Source organism: Chaetodon trifascialis, chromosome 17, assembly GCF_039877785.1.
Source record: "Chaetodon trifascialis isolate fChaTrf1 chromosome 17, fChaTrf1.hap1, whole genome shotgun sequence".
In the NCBI taxonomy this organism is placed as follows: domain Eukaryota; kingdom Metazoa; phylum Chordata; class Actinopteri; order Chaetodontiformes; family Chaetodontidae; genus Chaetodon; species Chaetodon trifascialis.
Genome location: NC_092072.1, coordinates 2,232,745 through 2,252,318, shown reverse-complemented (window position 1 = coordinate 2,252,318; position 19,574 = coordinate 2,232,745). Strand labels below are relative to the sequence as shown.

The following is a 19,574-nucleotide window of genomic DNA, read 5'->3' as shown; positions in this document are numbered from 1 at the left end:
GTGTGTGTTTTCACACTGTGTGAAATGCTAATGAGTCAATTAAAGATATCATTAAGGCGCATGCTGCATAACATTACAAAGTGTGTGTGCGCGCGCGCGTGTGTGTGTGTGTGCGGCTGAGACAAAAATAGTGAAAAACCGAGATTTTGTGCACTGGCTGCACTTCTGCATGCATACATTTTGCACAGGCACGTGCACCAAGTAACAAAACCTGATGGATTTTTGTTTTATGATAGAATATTAAACACTGGCTCATAACCTGCAGAAAACACACAATGATAAAGTCTTCATAAGAGTCTACAGTGGTAACAAGTCAGACAGCTGAGCCAGTTCTGATGAGACTTACTGAGGTTTGCAAATGTCTGTTCTCCCTCAGCAGCCATAAAAGTATTGATTACTTGATTGATCGACTTTTGCATTGGTGTATGGATGCAGCCTTACTTTATTCTTTATTTGGCCTCTTCTCCACACATGACAGTGTCATAAAATAAAAAATAAAAAACATGTAAAATAATGTATAAAAGCAGAAATTCACTGTGGACGGCAGAGAATCAGAGCTCGCCTCCGTCTTTATCTCCTCCTGTAATGAATTTGGTTCTTTGTGGTAAACTGAGGGGGGTGGAGAGGTGTTGCTCCTCCGTGTGGAGCCTCAGAGTTCCTCCTGGGTGTAGAAACACAGGGAGGCGGTGCTGATTTGACAAACATAATCGCTGAGATCACACACACAAACTTAACTTTTATCTCCTCAAGCCATGACAGGAATCCGTTGTGTACTTTCAGGACACTGAAACTGTACTCTTACTATTTATTGACTAAAAATCTGCAAAATAATGTGTAGCTGTGACTCTGGAAGCCATTTGGTTGCAGTGTGAAATGAGCTGCAGGGATTATTTTCACTTTCAGGTCATGCAGCTGTTATGACTTTGATTCAACAGGTTATTGTTGAGTCTAAAATGTGAAAAAAGGCTGACGTAATGTCTTAAAAACACTTGTTTTGTCTGATCAACAGTCTGAAACCTGAAGTCTAAAAGAGCCCGTTAATGGAAAAACAGTCACATTTCATCACATAAGACACAAAGAAGCTTTAGTGGGATTTTTTTTATTGTTATTATCAATTAAACAGTATGGTTTCTACAAACGCAAGAATTGATCACCAATAACAAAAGGGTTGCACATCTGTGAGACCTTTGTTTGGATATTCTTGGAAATAGACATATAAGGGGATGTAATAAATAAATGTATCATACAATTTGAGGTATGCAGAGTAGCTTTGAGAATACAAATACGCCCATGCCCCCCCCCTCCCCAGGCGTTAACACACTCATGACCGCGCACACACACAAACACACATACAGGCACACAGTTTTATCAGGGGAGCGATTGACTGAACATGGATTACAACATCTGTATCACACCTGTACAGGTGTGAGGCGAAATGAGACATTAAAAATACAGCTGGATTTCCACGTGTCATTTACATTTCCCCCCTTTTTTTTGCCTCGTTCTCTTTTAAAGTTAATGAGATGCTTTCATTGTAAAAACCACGGAGCCTTTCTGGTCCGGTCAGCCGAAGGAAAGTCACAGTACATTCTCCCCGTCAGCGCGCTGAAGCCACAGCTGCTGGCGCTGGAAAACACTCGGACGAAATGAGTTTTTCCCCTTCGCATGTACTGCACCTCTAAAACGCTCTTCAGGCTCGAGGTTTAAGCTTCGTGCCCGAGAAGTTCTGCTCAAACGAGCACGAACGAGCCTGAAAAACAGCCACATTTTGCAGATACATGTTCAATCAGAGGGCAGCGACACAAACGCGTCGACCGGCTGCTTCGCTTCTGTTCAAATCCCAAAACTCGACACAAAACACGCCTTCGAGAATTTCGTCCTCGCTTTGGTGAACGCAGCTCGACAAGAAAAGCTGTGATTGATCAATGTCCCTTTTTTTTTTTTAAAATAAAACCACGACAGGCCATTTAAATTTCATCACAAGTTGATATGAACAGGAAACGACCGCGACTCGGGTCTTTGAACTGGTCTCCGAAAGTTTGGTCAAAAATGAGGTTCAGCATTCCGAAGAAGAAGACACTGAGAGAGTACACACACGGATGAAGACAAACGCACGTACATTTACACACATACACGCCGTGACATCATAAGTCAGCACTATGACATCATCAACACTGGCTTCTGACATGCGGTTGGTCTTTTCTCTTTGATTGCATCGGCTTTTTGTTCTCGAGAACACAAATGTTTCTTTTTCTTTTTTTAAATTCCACTAGAAAGTTTGAATATTGAAAATCCAGGATTACACATTAAAATTTCACAGAGATTAAAAAAATAAATACATGTTTAAGTAAAAGACAAAAAAAAAACAAAAAAAAAACTGATTCATGATAAGAGCGTTCAGAGTGTGATCGAGGGGGTTTTTACACGTATGATCATAAACCGTTAACATGAGCACATGTGGAGGACTAAAAACGGCTGGCAGGAAGCTTCGCTCAGTCATCAATCACGTCTGAAATGCGACTCAGACGGGGCGCCAGAGGCCTCAAAACGAGGCTCACGGGCCCCTGAAACCCCACAAAGGGGGAATCCAGCCCGGAAGGCCAGAAGGTCCATCTCACAGCCAGAAAACTAAAAAAAATGTACAAAATGTACAAAATATGACATCATCATGGCCACCTGCTCCACAGTTCAATAACAACAAAAAAAAGGTTGGTGAAGTGTTTTTACACGTCGCACAAAAGTTCCTTTGCGCTGAAGAATTTCGTTGCATGTTTTCGATCATCTCTCTGCACAGAAACGAGAAGCGTGAGATGAAGCAGACGCTGCACAGACACACAGATAAGTCAGTATAGCCCTTGGTGTGAAGTGTCCATTGTCCCCCGCCCCCGCCCCGTCTGCCTCCCCCTTCCCTTCATAGGAGGTGAGCGGCTGAGCTTGCAGGTGAGGTGGCGTCGTGGCGCAGGAGGGTTTCCTGAAGACCAGAACCGAACCCTCTGCTGTCTACGACTCACAATGAGACGCTTGAAACGGCGGTTAAAGGACGTTTGGTCAGCCGGGGTCGACCCGAACAGTCTGCATGAGGTCGCTTCTTCTTTACGAGGTCTAATTCCAAAACTTTTTTTTTCTTTTTACTAATTATAACGCAAAGGGTCACAGCACAAAGTTTCATAGATGACGTACACCCACTAGAGTTCACTGTACAAAGGCTTCACGTTAGCTGAAATCATACCGCGAGGTGGCGTCCACCCTGCAGGCCTGCTCGCCCTCCGCAAAATATGTGGCGCTAGAAGCTTGTTGACGTGGTGACGAATCACAGAGCTAGTTGGTGAACTACTGTAGCTAACGAGCAAACCGCTAACACGCTAGGTACATGCTGCCGCTAGTGAGCCGTCAGAGCTCCCCGAGCGTCTTCCTGTCATCTCTATGCTGGACTTCTTGTTCTCAGAACTGTACATAAGTTCAGTCTATGAGGCGTTTCACCGAGGAGGGAAATAAAAGGCTGCAGAACGAGCCGACTTCATGCTAACTGACAGGTAGCATCCTTGTTAGCTGGACAACCACGTTCCCTCAGTGGTAAGCACTGACAGACTGCTCGCTATTGGTCCGAGTGCTGCAGTGTTTTCACTGAAATGAACTGATTTTGCCAAAATAGTCACCAGTTAAATGCTGGTCATGTCGATGCAGGTCAAAACGGTTTTAATTGGATCCTTTTCTCGTGTAAATTGAGCCATAAAGGCGATCAGGTGACGGCTAACCGCACTCAGCTAGACGACGTTTGCGGAGAATGTTTTACTTTCGTTCCCGTCCAATCACAAGTAGAGAAAGAAACGACGGGTGGGTCACATGTCCAGTCTTCACGTTACAAACTGGCTGGCTAAAAGATAAATATGTTTTAAACCAAATACACACAAAGTCTTACAGGGCTCAGTAGTCTTAACACTATAATCACCATCAGGTTCATGTCATACAAAAGCCACTCGTTTGGTTTCTAAATACAAAGACAAGCAAACGTCTGTCTCTGCCTCGGCGCTCACAGCGGACTCAGAGACACATGAATGTCTGTCAGAGCTGCCGAGGACTCAGAGGACAGAGCAATAAAACTCAAGGACAATTCAACAAATTTGACTCAGCGGGTTTCCTTCAATAAAAGTCTCTTCTGCGCTCGCTTTGTCGGCTCCTGGACGGTTCAGTCCTCCTCCACAAAGAACGGCTGAAGATTCTCTCAAAGTGAGAACCAGTCGCTCTCACTCGCTGTGAGATTAATGTCTGTTTTATGGGGGGGGGGGGGGCAGCCAGATGAGATCCAACCTCGTCCCTACTTCCTCTTCCTGCTCAGCTCACTCATCGCTCTCCTTCCACTGTCTGCCTCTTCAGCCTTCACCTCTCTGCTCTTCATCTTCCTCATCCTCATCCTCTCACACTGTCACCTCGTTCTTACTCCCAGTCCGCAGTCCCTGCACTCCTCCTCCTCCCCCGGGGATGAAGTGCAGCTGTTCGATGGTGTTCTGCCTCTTGTTGGCGAAGGCCATCCGCCGGGCGTTCGGGTGGCCCCCGCCCGTCCCCGCTCCGCCGAGGGGGTCCCACCCGCCGTGCATGCCCATCCCGGGCATGGCGGAGGAGCTGCGGTCGTGGTCGTGGCCCGGCGTCGGGTGGGAGTTCATCTTGATCATGTGGTGGCGGTCCATGGACGGCGTGACGCAGATGTTCTGCTGCGACTGGGCCTTCTGGTGGTGGCTGAGCCGGCCCATGGTGGGCACCATCCCGCTGCCCGCTCCTCTGTCGCCGCCTCCCATCAGCAGACCCATCGCCATCAGCCGGTCCTCCAGACGGTCAGGTGAGACCAGAAGCCTCTCATGGGACCTGGAAGCAGAGACTCGTTTATCCTCTGACATTGAATCACTCGTGAAACGTTCAGGGTCAAACAATAACTTCACATTCAGCCTTTGAGGCCATAAGTCGACGCTGTGGTCACTCAGTTCACGATAACGCTTCATGAAATTAAGTTTTCAAAGGTTTTGTGTAACGCAGAGCTCCAGCTGATGTACACTCAGACAGTACTATTACTTTAGTGTATTAGAAAAGTCAGTACAAGTACACTTTTACTTTTTGTGCTTAATTAAAAGTATGTTTGACATGTACTTTAAACAAATGTACTTCTACGTAAATGTCATTAAGTTCTACTTAAATGTATTAAAAACGGATATATTAATTTGCAGTATTTAAAGTGGTATTTCAAAGTTCTTATAAAAAGTGCACTTTATCGTAAGTGTACTATAAATTGTACTTAGTTTTAGAAAGTACTGAATTACAAATACTTTGAATAGTAATAAACTGTACTTATGAAAACTTATTTTCAGCCCACTTCATAAAAGTGTACTTTAATTTCACTTCTTCTGAAGTATTTACAAGTATATTTCCAACCCTTTGGTGATATAATACAATTGTCCTACGAGTGTGTTTTGAATGTTCATGAATGCTGATTTTCTCCTGTGTACTTCAGTACACTCAAAGTTTGGAAAACTTTAGTAAATTAAGTATCTTTAAGTTTAAGTGTAGTGAGTTAACTTACTATTTATACTTCAAGTATACTCAAGTATTATTACTCATGGTGTACGTGGTAAATTCTTCATAAAGTATCATTTAAGCGTAATATTTTTTCACCTGGGAGGTATAACATCAACACAGTTTACTGCATTTTAATAGAAAACTGTAAGTGTCTCGTCTGGTATCATCATGATCTCTTTCATCATCTTCCTCTTCATCACGCCTCGTCACTCCTCTCCTCTCCTCTCTGATCTTACCTGCGGAGCGTCTGCGAGTTGGAGCCTCTGCTGCTGCTCATCATGGCTTTGTAGTACTGGTGTTGCTGGTTCTTGGACAGGCGGGACAGCGTGTTTCCCTCCCCGAACCCGAGCAGCTGGTCCTGGGAGCGGACGCGGCGCGGCGGCCTGTCGAAGGAGGAGCTGGTGTAGTGCGCCTGGGCGGGCAGCGGGTACGGGTTCGGGGTGGAGGCGGGGATGTGGATGCGGGGCCGGGAGCCGTGGAGGGGCAGCGTGCCCCTGGATCCCAGCGTGTACTCGCCCCCCCAGGGCAGGTGGTGCTGCGAGGAGTGGAAGGAGGGCGGAGCGTTGGTGGAGCGGCGTTTGGAGCCGTAGTAGCTGGAGTACTCGTCCAGTTCTTTCTCTGGTCCAGTGAAACAGACAGAGAACGATGCACCGTGTTAAAGAACAGCTCAAGATCATCTCCTCCATTTATACGTCAAATCAGCTGATCAATGCTTTGGATTCAAGAGATATCTTTGATTTGACTGACTGAAACAAAGACTAAGAAAAAAACAGTTCTGAGAAAGGACTGTTGTAGATTTACAATTCAGTGACAACTGATGAAGGTCACATGATGTGATGAACGCTAAGTGGAGGCTAATGGACCTAAAAGCAACACAGGGAGGAGGAGGAAGGGAAAAGAAATGAAAAGAAAAGCAGAAATGACGACAAAAGAGAAGGATCAAGGACGAATGAAAGAGACAAACAAGGAAAGAAAATATGTCGTGTGTGCCTGGAAAAGGAGGACAGACACCTTGACAGAGAGGAGAGAAGAAGAAAAGAGAGGTGGAGGAGGAAGAGGGACCAGAACAAAAGGTGAAATGAAGATGACGGAGTCACAGACGGACAGGACGTGGAGCTGGAAATGACAAGAATGGATTTCAGACAGAGAGATGGAGGAAAAAAGGATGAAAGAGATGCTGCACGAGGCACACATGAGGTGAAAGAGAAGAAGAGAGAGAGAGGAAGAGGAAAACACGGCAACAGGCGAGACGGACAGGTGAAGGTGGTTTCAAATGAGACGGGCCGCTGGATGTGACACCAAAATACAGAAACAAAGTAGGGACGAGGACGGACGGAGACACAGACGTGGAGGGACACTTAGTGAGCTTCATTAATAGTGAAATGCAGCGTTTGTGCTCTGCGGCCTCGGACCGCTTTAATCTTCAAAGCATTTCCATGGAAGCAGCTCCCTGAGAGCCAATTTAAAGCTGACCTTTAACCAGCCACCTCTCCACCTCTTCCTCCCCTCGCGCCTCCTCTTCTCTCTCTCCGTCAGGTCTCTTCCACTCCTTTCATTCTCCTCTTGTTCACTCTCCCTCTCCTTCCTCTGTTCTTCCTTTACCACCACCTTCCTCCTCCTCCTCCTCCTCCTCTTTGTCTCATGTCCTCTTCCTCCTCCCTCCTCTTCCTCCCCTCTCCCTCTCTGTTTACTCCCTTCCTGTAAGGCCAAATTATCTCGAGGTTTCTCCCTGGCTGCCGACCGCAGACAAAGGAGCCTTTATCAGTGTCCTTTCTGCGGCGCCGTGTGGGAACTACATCAAAAGGAGCAGGTTTCACACAAAGGCTGGCGAGAGGCTGGAGTCCCTCTTTGTGTCACGGTGACAACATTTTAGTTTCCCTTTGAAGGGGTGTTCCACCAACACTGACATTCGGGGTGTTTTTTTTAGGAAAAAGCCGGCATTGAATAATCAGGCAGGTAAAAACGCTGCTCTGCTTTCAGCGTCACCAGCTGATTCAACGCCAGTGATTCAGCCTGCATCTGGCTAACGGAGGCGTTTGCATGCTGGAGCGAGCGGCGCCCGTCCGCTCTGCTCTGACAAATAAAATCATCCGGCACAAAATGAAGCCTTCTTATGTTTTCAGGCTGAGAAAGAGGAAGAGCTGAGCAAAAAGGGTTCATCGTACGTGATCACCATCGTCACTGGTGTCACGGATGAAACCTCCTCACGGTCACCATGTGAAAACTGACAGAAGTGATTGTGAGGAACGAACAAACTGTTTGAGAGACGTTCACACGCCGTTCACTTCCTCACCACCTCGTCCCCGGCCAGCTACTGCGTGGAGCAGCTGTGATTGGTGGACGATCGTAAAGGTACGTCAACGAGCAGCTACATCATCCTGATGTCTTACTGTTCTAATAATTGTGTTGAGTCTTGAGAGTTTCCCCCCACACAGACTCTGGATGCCTGCAGAAGGTGGATTTGAGGCTTCTCATGGTCTTGCTGATGAATCATGAGCAACCTTGGAATCGTAGTTTTCTGGATAAATAGAGCTGATGTATAATTATCAGGGAAACAAACACGCATAAAAAGCATGACTGTGGTGTGTTGGTCTGACAGACGCGCAGAAACAGCTGTGCATGAATGAATTTGTCATTTGAGGAAGTGCAACGATGTGGAGGAGAGATCTGCCTCTCTAAACCATGACACGGCCAGTTTATCTGGACCATAAAGAGCTACAGGACGGCTGCCATTACTGCGACAGAGACGCTGCTTCCTGATGAGAGTGAGGAGATGAGGGGAGGTGGGATGAAGGTGCGATGAGCGGACGCCTTTTCGCCGCTCGGCGTCATCTATGAAGTGTTTTCTCCTTTCCACTGAATTGTAATAATAAAGAGCCTCATCTGGACTTTCACCTCATTACTGCTTCCACGTACACCCCCCCCCACACACACACACACAATCCCCCGTGTAGTAACCATCCATCACTCAGCCTGCAGAAGCGACTCCCCTCCCCCTGCAGTCTTCAGCAATCGCAGGGCGAGAGAGGTAGAGACAGAGAGAGAGAGAGAGGCTGCCAGCCGCTGCCTCTCAAACGTCTTTTCTTCCCCGTCGAAGGCAGCAGGCCCCTGCAGACCAGCAGCCAACGCCCCTCCCCCTATCTCCACATCTCTCTCCTCCAATCCTTTCTTCCACCGCCTCTCCCTTCTTTCCTCTCCTCCTGCTCAGCCGACCTCTCTGCGTCTCTCTTCCAAAACATCTTTTTTCCCTCCTGCTCTGTCCTTATTTGCCCAATCAGCTCTTTCACTGCCCCCCATCAAGCAAACTCTTTCTCTACATTTATACCCTCCTCTTCCTTTCTCTCACTCCTCTTCCTCTTTTTCCACTGAAGCTTTTCTGTCACTCCTTTATTCTCAACCCTTCCCCTCTTCTTGTCATCCACCTCCCTCCATTTCTCCCTCTTTTTTCACCCTTTCCCTCCCTTAAGGTGGACTTGGTAACGTTAGAGAAACCAGTAAGAGTAAACTAGCTGTTAACACTGCAAACCCACCCCCTCCCTTCATGCCTCCCTGCACCATGAGCGCTCGCTGGCTGACTACAGGTGGAGGACGAGTTTCTTTTAATAAAGACATAAATAAAGACTCTGAATGTGCCGCCCTGTTCAGTTACTGCTGCCTGCTGAACCAGTCAGCTCACGTCAGGTAAGAAACACCTGACGGTGTCATCATGAACGCTCACTATGAACACGGCTATTCTCCCTGTGTTAGCGGCATTAGCAGTGCCGCTGCCGCTCTTGTGCAGCTAGCTTAGCTTTAGCAGCACATCTGCTGAGTGCTCACAGGCAAGCAGGTGCATATCTAGACAGACATTTAGGCCTGAGCGAAATGATGGATGGGCTCATTACAGGTCTGCAGCCACATTTTGACTCATTAACTGCCGTCAGGATGAAAAGAGAATATAAGAAAAAAAACTTCAAACTACACGAGCGACCCAGCCGTCTCCGTCCGCTCCCATCCCTTCGCTCAGTTCCTTCTTCTCTGTTTCTGTTTGTTTACTTTGCTGTTGTGACTGTTTAGCAGACACAGTTTACACATTGAGACTGTGCTGACATGTTTATTTGGCTTCGCGGCTGAGTTACAAGTCTCCTGGCGGCCATGCCAGCCCGCCCGCCGCCATAATGGAGGTTCACTCGAGAATCGGCTGCGTGAGAGTCGAACTAATCGGGCCACGAGGAGAGAAATACCTGGAAAGAAAGTCAGGTGGTGGGAGTAGGCCGGTTAGCTTGAGAATAGCTGGCTCATAGCTGAGCTGGCAGAGGCAGCGGCTGCTGAGGTGGGTGTTGTATGTTATTATCGGTCAGTACAGGCAAAGCGTTCGCGCTAACCAAGCGCCTGGCTCGATCCTGCCCTGCATGACAAAGCTTCTGGCCAGCGTAGCGCAGGCCGACGCTGGCCTGCTACATGTTTATGCTAGCATGCAACAACAAACCATTTCTAGGCACTTGTCTCAAAGTATCAGCCAAACAGCAGATGTGAAAAACAGCACAGCGATGGTTTGTTGATCAGACACGGCGGATAAGCAAACAACGGGCTGACGTTAAACATCTGAGACATAAAGGTCAGTTTCAGTCACGAGGAGCTCGGCTCAGCCTTTACCAACGCTTGTATAACGTCTGAAAAATAAAAACCATGATGTTACGTTGATGTCATCGGGGTTATGCTGGAGTTTGAAAGATGTGGGTGGAAACCACGCTGATGCTTAAAATGATTTCCAAAAACTTTACAGAGGAGCAACACTAAACTGGTGAATCAACACTTCCAGTATGGCTGCGAACTGGTGCGTCGCATCACCTGAAAGCCCCCAATAATCAATTGGTCCCACTCCTACCTCCTTTACTTTCTTCCCCTCCGTCTCTCTCTCGGGTTTTCCTCATTGCTTCCCCTTCCCCTCTCCTGTTTTTCCCCTCCCTTATCCCCGCCCCCCTTTAGTCCCCCCCCCCCCCCGCTCACCCAGCCTCTTCAGGGAGCTGTAGCGGCTGAGCTCAGGTTTCATGGACAGCTCGTAGGACGGCGGCAGCTGAGCCAGGTTGTGGAAGGAGTGGGAGAAGGAGGGATGGCTGCTGTTGTGTCTCATGCCCCCTCCCATGATGCTGCTGCCGATGACGCCGCCACCACCGGGACCTTTACCGCTACCCGAAAGCAGGGCGGGTCCAGAGGAGAGCTGGGGGGTGTTGTTCATACGGGGTCCACGCTCTGAGAGACGGACAGATGGACAGAGGGAGAGGAAAATGGGGAGAAGAGAAAAAGGGATGAGGGAGGAGATGGAGGAGAGGATGAGCAGAGGAGGGAGGGAAGGAGGGAAGACAATAAAACGCAGACAGAGAAGAGTTCAAGGATGAAAAAGATGGAGGTGAGGACGGGAGGGAAAAAGAAAGATGTGCAGAAAAATAGAGAATGAAGAGGAAGAGAGAATAAAAAGAAACAGAGATGGACAAAAAGGAAGACAAGAGAAGAAGAAGACACTCGCTGGTTAATGATCAGTAAACACAGGAAGTGTCTCCGGGCTCCATGGCGACCATCTATTAATACAGCTCAGCGCTGTTCATCTGAGGCTCTGACAAACATATCAGCCACATGTAAATACAGAGAAACACACTGATACCATCACAGGGAGTCCACACACACACACACACACACACACACACACACACACACACACACACACACACACACACACACACACACACACACACATTTATGCAAAGTGCAAAAGCGATCAATACACATAAAAAATGATTTGTCTTACGTAACATTAGCAGTATGGGGGGGGGCAGGGGTGTGTGTTTTGCAACATGTATACTCATATCAGTTACATCACACAGTGTGCGAGGACATTCATATCGTCCAAACGGCGAGCAGACAGCACTGATGCCGACCCAACATGTAGGTGCGCTCAGCCGGCTGACACCTCACATGTGTGGGTTCTGCACATTCAACAGGGACGAGGAGCTCACATCCAAAGGGTGCATGTCCAGTCCGAGCAGACGCATGCTGCCCATGGCCGGGTCGCTTTGAATGTGTCTACAGAGGCCGGGACGAACTTTACGGACTGCTGGGCGTCCGAAGAGTGAGGATGCAGGAATATAAAGCAGCAGTAAAAGCTTACGTAACGGCGCAGAACTGGCCTTTTGCTGTTGTTTCCTGTCTTTGACACAATCGATGTCGAGTCCATTCAGGGTGGTAATGGTTATGGGCTGCGATCTTGTTAAGATTACTGCTGGATGTATATGGTCATTGACCGTTGACAGTAATGGGCAATAATGTCTCTGTTAAGCGTCACCCGGGGAACACACACCACATGGACGTCTGCACCGCCACACACACGGTGGGAGAAAAGCAATGCTAGCTCTGAGGTTCTGCTGTTTGGAGGGCAGGAGCTGATTTCTGATTCTGCGCCGTCACACAGAATCAGCTCGGGCATTTCCAGGAGTGCAAGGTCATTGATTTTTTGGAACACCTACGATGGCTGACAGAGAGGTTTGATAATGGTGTCGTGGAAAATGAACTTAGCTCGACGTGCGCAGAGTATCTGACTCAGAGCTCAAGTGTTCTCCTCTTGTGTCCTCGCAGCAGGCTGTGGACCTTATCTAACACAGGACCAACGCTCAGCAACACCTGATTATCACTTTGCTTAATGTGATGTGAGTTACTGAAGCTACAGGTTTGAGACATCTGGCTAAACTTTGAGCTAAATGTGGACTTGGTTTCACTGTCTCCTGTTGCCTCCCTGAGGGACACGTGGGTGGGTGGACTGGTTCGGTGGCGCTGAAACAATCAAAAAAGTTGAGGGAAAATCACGCCTGTCCCCTTCATCCTCGTCATATTTCCACAGCAACCTCATGCAGCACTCTGTGGCAGCCATGTTAGATGCACCGAATTAGCCTTCACGAGCAATAATTTGACTCCTAATGGGAGTCCTGTTCATCTCCAGATTTCTGGGGGGACATAAATCACTAGAATTGCTTTTTGTTTTCTTGGTGCAAAGTCTGGGAAAACACACTGAGGGAAGTGCGGTGACCTCGCTTAAGCCAAGACCTCCAGTAATCAGCTGTAAGCACTGATGCACATCACTGCTGCACAGAGGGAGGAAGGAGCAGGCTTGTGGTGGTGGTGGTGGGTGGGGGTGGGGGCAGACAGGCTGGCATTAAGCAGAGGGCAGGCCAGACAACTTTTAGCTCACTCTTATGAAAGATGTGTCACTCTCAACACAGTCATGTGCGTCATCATACAAGCGCACGGAGGTGTTTTAAAGCTGCGTTGAGAACGGCACAGCTGCTTTAAGAGCGCAGGACAACAGGCCGTCACACCGACAACAAGACAGACAGACAGCGTGGCCGCGAGGCCGCGAGGCCGGCTAGTCCTGCACTGGACTACGCTGCTGACCGCGAGGCTTACCGATGGTAGCAGAGTGTTTGGGGCTGGAGGCAGACCCCTGCTGGTTAAAATGGTGGTGCAAGTTCCCAGCTGCAAAGAGAGCAGAGCCGACAAACTGATGGACAACCACTCCAGAGACACAGAGCCGTGTGTCGAGTAAGCATTTGTGTCAATAGAGAGAGAGAGAGGACAGAGAGGGACAGAAAGATAGAGACAGGACAGAGGAGAGACAGTCCCCTCAGGAGCTGGCTTCTTTTCTGTGATGATTCGACTTAATCTACACACATTTTCACGATGAATTCAGTCAAACTGCAGATTAGCAGAACACAGCATGTCTCTGCATGTCCTCAGCAGGTCCACAGAGGAAGAGATGGACAATAGGACAATAAGACAGTGTGAGCACTCCTCTTAAAGTTAATCCATATTAAGAAAACACGGTCTTTGTCATCACTGTGCGGTTAAATATGTGTCCTGTACTTATATTTGGGATGTCGTTATTCGTACTGAAGCGCCACTCTTTCTTTGAGCTGCATTTCTTCTTGTGAAAACCCAAAAAGTCCTGCAAGATCACGAAAAACAGCTCAGCAAAAAACCCTGAAGAGACTGAAAGCAGAGAGCTGGTGAGAGCTGAGAGACAGCGGCAGAGAGACAGACAGCAGAGAGACAGACGGCAGAGAGAGACAGACAGCAGAGAGAGAGACAGAAGAGACACAGCGGCAGAGAGAGAGACAGCAGAGAGAGAGACAGAAGAGAGACAGACGAGAGACAGCGGCAGAGAGACAGACAGCAGAGAGAGACAGAAGAGAGACAGCAGCAGAGAGAGACAGAAGGGAGACAGACAGCAGAGAGACAGCGGCAGAGAGACAGACAGAAGAGAGACAGACAGCAGAGAGTGTCTCACTTCTGTCTCTTCACACTGTCATTGTGTAAACTTGCAGTACAAGAAAACAGACACATTCAGCGGCGCTGTGACGTCCACCACTCGGAGGGAAATGTTTGTCAAATGTCTGCACGACCTTTTTCCTGCAGCCAGAGACGTCTGAGCGTCCCTCTGTGAGGAGACACAAAGCTGCAGTGGGCAGTCTGAGGGGCATCGGACGGAGAAAAGCAAAAGATAAATGCACACTTGTTGAATTTGTCTTTGATTTGCAGCCACTCACAGGAAGCGCCAAAAGCTTTTAAGCAGACATCCGTCGATTCAGCCGTTTTAACAGCAGTGAGAGAAAAACTGTCCAAAGGCCACGGATTAGAAAACCAAGATGAATTTCACAGCATTTTAACACTTAACTAAGTCACCTGACCCCACCCTGAGGAGCACCACAAACACCTGAGCTCAGGTTTAACCTGTGTGTCAGGTGAGCACTGAGCTGCTTTTCGGTGGAAATTATGATTATGATTATGACTGAACGTGATTCTGCAAGATGAAAGAATTAAGTGAGAAAGCAGACACAGTTCACGATGTCCTCAGCAGTTTCTGTGGTGGATGCTCACAGTTCAGAGGGTCAGACGATGTTTCTGCACATCGGCTTCATTTTCAAACAAACGCTCTCCTTTTTTGTCCTTTAACTTCTCTAAACAGCAGCGTCTGGCAGCTCCTCACTCACAACCAATGCATTCCAGCTGAAGTGTGATTTGTGCTGCTGATATTGAGATTGAACTGAGTAAAAGCGGGAATAATTAGCCTCTCTGTCAGCGGGGACATGGCTCGATTCAGACGCTCGTTTCACCTGAATATCACAGCATCCTTTGTGCTTTTCACCTGGATGAATGTGTGTCACTAACCAGCCGCTTTCTCATTCCACTTACTGCGGTTGTCTTTGCTCTGCAGGATGGGGGTGTACAGGTTCTTGGACGTCCGTCCGTCGGAGGTGGTGGTGGTCAGCACTGTGGTGTTGTTCCTCTCTCCCTGCTGCACCGGGCTCGACTGGTGACGTAAGATATCCACCAGTGATCTGACACAGCAGACAAAAGGTCAGACGGAGACAGAGAGGGAGGGAGGTGAGGAGAGCGAAGGGAGGAAGAGGAATATGAATGAATGGAAGCTGATATTCAGCCAGCTTCACTCTGTCTCAACTCGCCTTTTATCTTAACTCACATCAAATCTATCAGAGGCAAACCTCATCACGACTCCAGCTCGCTGCCTCTTTCATTTCTTCTAATTCATGCATCTAAAATGTCTTGAACTGGCCTCCGAATGTCTGCAAATTCCCCACAGATTATACATTATTCTTCTGTATGCACACCCTCAGTAGACACACACCTGTGTCATCAGTTTAACAAGCTGAGCTGAGGGGAAACCACAGCCTGAACTGGAGCTTATATTCTTCATGTCAGCTTGTTTTAAGACAAGTGAAGTTAACACAGAAACCCAAAGGCCAGCCCATCGTCTGAAGTGAGAAAGACCAGAATCAGATGTTTCTGAATGACCTGGCAGCCTCTCTGTAACAGGCGACACGTGAGTCACGCTTTGTTTAAAAGCTCAGGAACAACTCTGCAGACAGCGTGAACAAATGAACCAAACGGCAACATGTGAACACATAATGTCCCATTAAAGCTCAGACCAAAGAAAAGACGTTAAAGTCAAACACAGAGCGTCTCCTGCCGTCTCACTTCCTGTCCCCCGGTCTCACCTGGGCATGTTGATGTCTCTGTTGCGGGGTCGGCGAGCCACCTTGCTGAAGGCGATCCTGACGCCCACGGCCACCACCAGCGTGAAGGAGATCACCCCTCCGATCACATAGGCCGTGCTGCGTTCACAGGAACACGACAGCGCACAGCAGAAAAGTAAAAAAGAATGCAGAAATAATGAACGACTACTTCTACTCTTGCTGTCGACGCATTAAGAGTCACTGTGGTCTGCATATTCCTAAAATTCTTCTGTAAACCACAAGTATGCAAATGCAGTAATCATTTGAGGTTTTGAGCTAAGATGCAGCAAAGCTAATAAAGTTTGTTTCCCTTCTTTTCAAACAAAAAAAGTCAAAGACGCTAACGTCCGAATGTTTGCTGGACTGACCAACGAACCGGACTCTGACCTGCTGTTCTGCTGCTGGAGCGTCTCAAAGTCCGGGTCGGGCTTGTTGCCCACGGGCACGGTGACGGGGACCTGCGGGTCGGCCCACACGGGGGAGTGGTAGTTGTTGCAGGACTCCTGGTCCAGCCGGTTCCTCTGGTGCTCGCAGCAGAAGCGGTAGTGGCAGGTACCACAGCAGTAGATGTAGCTGCCCTTGGAGCAGTTGAACGTGCTGTCGAAGTGTCCCATTACGTCGTAGTAACCCCTGCAGAACAAAGAGGGTAAGTTTCGTGTCTCTGCCGGTTCAGGACTCCTCTACGCCCTTGAACCTGGCCTGGGTTTGGTTTCTGGACCTCCCATCATAACTACGACGGCAGAACATTTAGTTAGCTCTTCTGTCTGCGGTCATTTAAGCCTCATTGATCCAGTGTCTACCAACATGTTAGTCCAATTCAGAGGCCGCTGTTCAATCAGCTAATGCACATTTTTCACGGCCGTGTTTGATCTGAGCCCATTACCCTCCGACCTTGATGAATTCTACATTAATGCGGCTCAGCTGGGCTCTGAAGCACTTTACAGGACCTGACAGGGATCTGTGGACTCTGAGCAGAGAAACGCTCCACATCATCACGGATATTCCTTCATAAAGAGCCGAGCAGTGACCACCGTGAGTGGAGCGGCTGACGGCTCTGAGCGATGACGTAACCTTACAGACAGAGAGCACGACGGCGTTAAAGACAGCATCCAGAGAGCTTTATGTGAGTATGAAATCTGCTGGTGCTGCGCTGGATTGCTTGAACCTAGCTGCCGCTGATAGCTGTGGTGTGTGGCTCGCCAGCACACAACTGATTTAGAGCTGATTACATGTTGCCTAGCAACAGCAAGACGCCTCTCAGTGCAAAATATAAGCTTCAGAGAGATCGAGATCAGAGCTGCAGGAGGAAGAGTCCTCTGCGCCTCGCGTTCATGGCATCCAGTGCGAGCAACACGTTACACAGATGGAAACAAGTGCTGGGAGGCTAACGTGTGCAGAGGTTAACCACATACATGTCGGCCTGCAGCATTCACAACAGACTCATGACAAAAAATAACCTCACACAACACAACTCAGCACACAGGACACAGGCGCGTCGTGGTCGTACCTGCAAACGTCCACATCCACCAGCTGTCTGGGAGGCGGAGCCACCTGGGCGGCGCCGAGTGGAGGCTTCAGGGCGTCGGCCGTCACGTTCCTTGGCAACATGGTCTGGGGGAGGGGCTTTGGAGGGAGCTCGGCCACAACCGGCGCATCGTCTGCGTCCTCCACCTCGGCTGCCTTCGGCGCCACTTTGGGTCCGGCGGGCAGCGGAGGCAGCGGTGGCTTGTAGCCGGTCAGGAGGAACAAGGTGGCGCCCCTGTTACCTGCTGCAGCGGCGCCACCGCCGCTGGTCAGAGTCCTGACATTGCTGTCAACAGCACGCCGCTGCGTGGTGATGGTCAGCGTGGAAACGGCCGGGCAGGAGAGGAGCAGGAGAACGAGGGACAGGCAACACATCCCTCCTGAAATCGATGGTTTCATTGTTCTATCACAAAGTTCTTCAGCCGTCGTTAAAAAAGAAATCACATTAACAGCTCCGGGTGCGATTGTTCAGCGTCCTCGCCAAAGACGGCGGCTTCTCGACTTATAAAAAGCTCTGTATGAAAAGTTTGACCTCCGGGCCGAAGCGCTAACCCCTCGCTGCGCTGCACGGGCGCAGACGGCCTTTCCTGGAGCTCAGCGGACCGAATTCGTTCAAGCAATGTATGAATGTGTTTGGCATGTCACTCCTCATCCTCATGTAAACATTTCTCCACACGCATCCTTCCCATAAGCAGCTTTTGTAAACATTGAGGTGTTTCAGAGTTTTTCGGCCCTGTGCGAACTGCCTGTGAAATGTCTGAACTTCTGAAATCCAAATGAAAACTTCAACACAGAGCAACGTGGTTCGTTTTACGGCAGCAGGTGTCGGATATTTAATTTGGTCTGTCGGCTCACAAAGCGCCTTTTTACAGTCCACTGGCCAAAATTCTTCAAAACAGGCAGTAATTTTTGTACATTTTCTGTAAACAAAATGAGTGTAAACTCTTTGAATATAACGACCCGTCCAAAAACACGGGGTCTTATATCTCCAACCGAAGAGTTTTCTTGGAGTCGTTTATGGCACGAACGTTACGATTCACGTGAGAAACTGCGATGAAGGTGTCGTCTGTAAACATTTAGCGCTGCATGTAAACTTTATTTTTCACGTCTGATGAGCATTAACAGATGCTGGATGTCTTCTCGTTTGGCACTTCTGCTGTCCCGCGTGGACAGCTGACGTGTAGCATCACACATGGAAAAATAACGTTTCTCTTAAATCGTCTTGGAGCTGAGTGTCGTCTCTGTAAACAACAGCGCTGGCAGCTTTAGAGATCTCAGCTTTGTCTGCTGAACGAGCTCAGAGGAAGTCTGTATTACTTCCACATCGTGCTCGCGACGCGCCCATAAACAAGCTCTTCCTTTCACACAAATTGGAGGAAGAGAATCAGTAAAGGTCAATATGCTTGAAAGTTTGGTTTAAATTATAGTACAACAGCGAATTTGTGGACAGTGAGTCTGACTCATAAAGGTAACGCTAAGTTAAAGCATTAAGCAGCATCGAATCTTTAAGGAAAGTCCTTCCAGCGGCAACTGGAGGACGCAGATCAGCTGAGGAAACGAGCACGTCAAGGCATTCACAAAAGAGTGATCGGAGACAAACGTGGTGAAAGAAAAGCTAAAAAACGGAGGATCTATGTGCGCTCGATACCCTTGTGTGAGTGTCTCTGCTCTGAGTTTAGCTTGGCCCAACAGAAGAGAACGAAGGAGGGCTTGGGCCCGGTTCTAGCAGGGCAGCGAGGTTCTGCCCACAGAACAGACATGAAAATGTCCGGATTCATCCGTCAACACAGAGGAACACGGGACGACGGCGGGAAGCGGACGCAGTTCACGTTCACGGCCACGCTTGAACCACAGCTCTGGGCGCGGGCTGCAAACACGTGAGCAGAAAAGGTCCGAGCTCACGAAGACGTTCGTTCATGCAGACGCAGGAAATGCGGGCTTCTTCGCAAGAGCAGTTTCTTCATGGACTCCCTGAATGACGCGTTTGAGGATCACTCTGCTGACGTGTGGAACATGGCGAGATGTTCTGTAAATGTCCAAGGTGTCCGTATGGCTGGTGTTCAGTATGGCTTTAGGTTACGTTCTCTTACAAACTCTGCCTCCTTCCACCGACAATGGAAATACAGTGAAAGGCTTTAAATTGCATGTTCTCAGTAGAATAAAAGGAAGAATGCAAAAAAGTTGAAGAGGTCACTGGGAGTAGATAAAGGGGCTTCTGGGTTATCGAGCGCGGCGTAACTGAGCGCCACGCGTGGAAGAAACAGACGACGACGAAGAGCGAGAGGCCTCTCTCGTACAAGCGACTGGAAGAAGGAGATAGGCAAAGTGTCGACAGCGTTTCACAGCGAGGACTGAGGCCGCGGTTTATATCCGAGCCTTTGAGATAGCAGCAGCGGCGGCGGCGGTAGCGATGCCTACAGTTAT

At 48.7% G+C, this 19,574-nt stretch overlaps 1 protein-coding gene across 2 annotated transcripts; it reads right to left on the bottom strand.

Annotated features, from left to right (window-relative positions):
* Window positions 1-1,083: 1,083 nt before the first annotated feature.
* Window positions 1,084-17,888, bottom strand: shisa7b (shisa family member 7). 2 transcript variants are annotated; one of them, XM_070984042.1, is made up of 8 exons: window positions 17,134-17,888; window positions 16,014-16,256; window positions 15,609-15,725; window positions 14,785-14,930; window positions 13,000-13,068; window positions 10,555-10,797; window positions 5,802-6,183; window positions 1,084-4,860 (listed from the first exon to the last, which is right to left on the bottom strand). In XM_070984042.1, exons 1-8 carry the CDS (start codon window positions 17,547-17,549, stop codon window positions 4,416-4,418), a joined length of 2,061 nt encoding a protein of 686 aa, XP_070840143.1. In that variant the 5' UTR covers window positions 17,550-17,888; the 3' UTR covers window positions 1,084-4,415. The 2 variants fall into 2 exon arrangements, with proteins under 2 accessions (XP_070840143.1, XP_070840145.1); XM_070984044.1 differs by lacking the exon at window positions 13,000-13,068.
* Window positions 17,889-19,574: the final 1,686 nt, after the last annotated feature.

Excerpts from the sequence above, each read along its gene's own strand:
- shisa7b (XM_070984042.1), bottom strand. The coding sequence starts at position 17,549 with ATGAAACCATCGATTTCAGGAGGGATGTGTTGCCTGTCCCTCGTTCTC. Across the intron at positions 16,257-17,133 it reads GTGGATGTGGACGTTTGCAG|GGGTTACTACGACGTAATGG; the intron begins GTACGACCACGA and ends TTTGTTCTGCAG. Across the intron at positions 15,726-16,013 it reads CTCCAGCAGCAGAACAGCAG|CACGGCCTATGTGATCGGAG; the intron begins GTCAGAGTCCGG and ends CTGTGAACGCAG.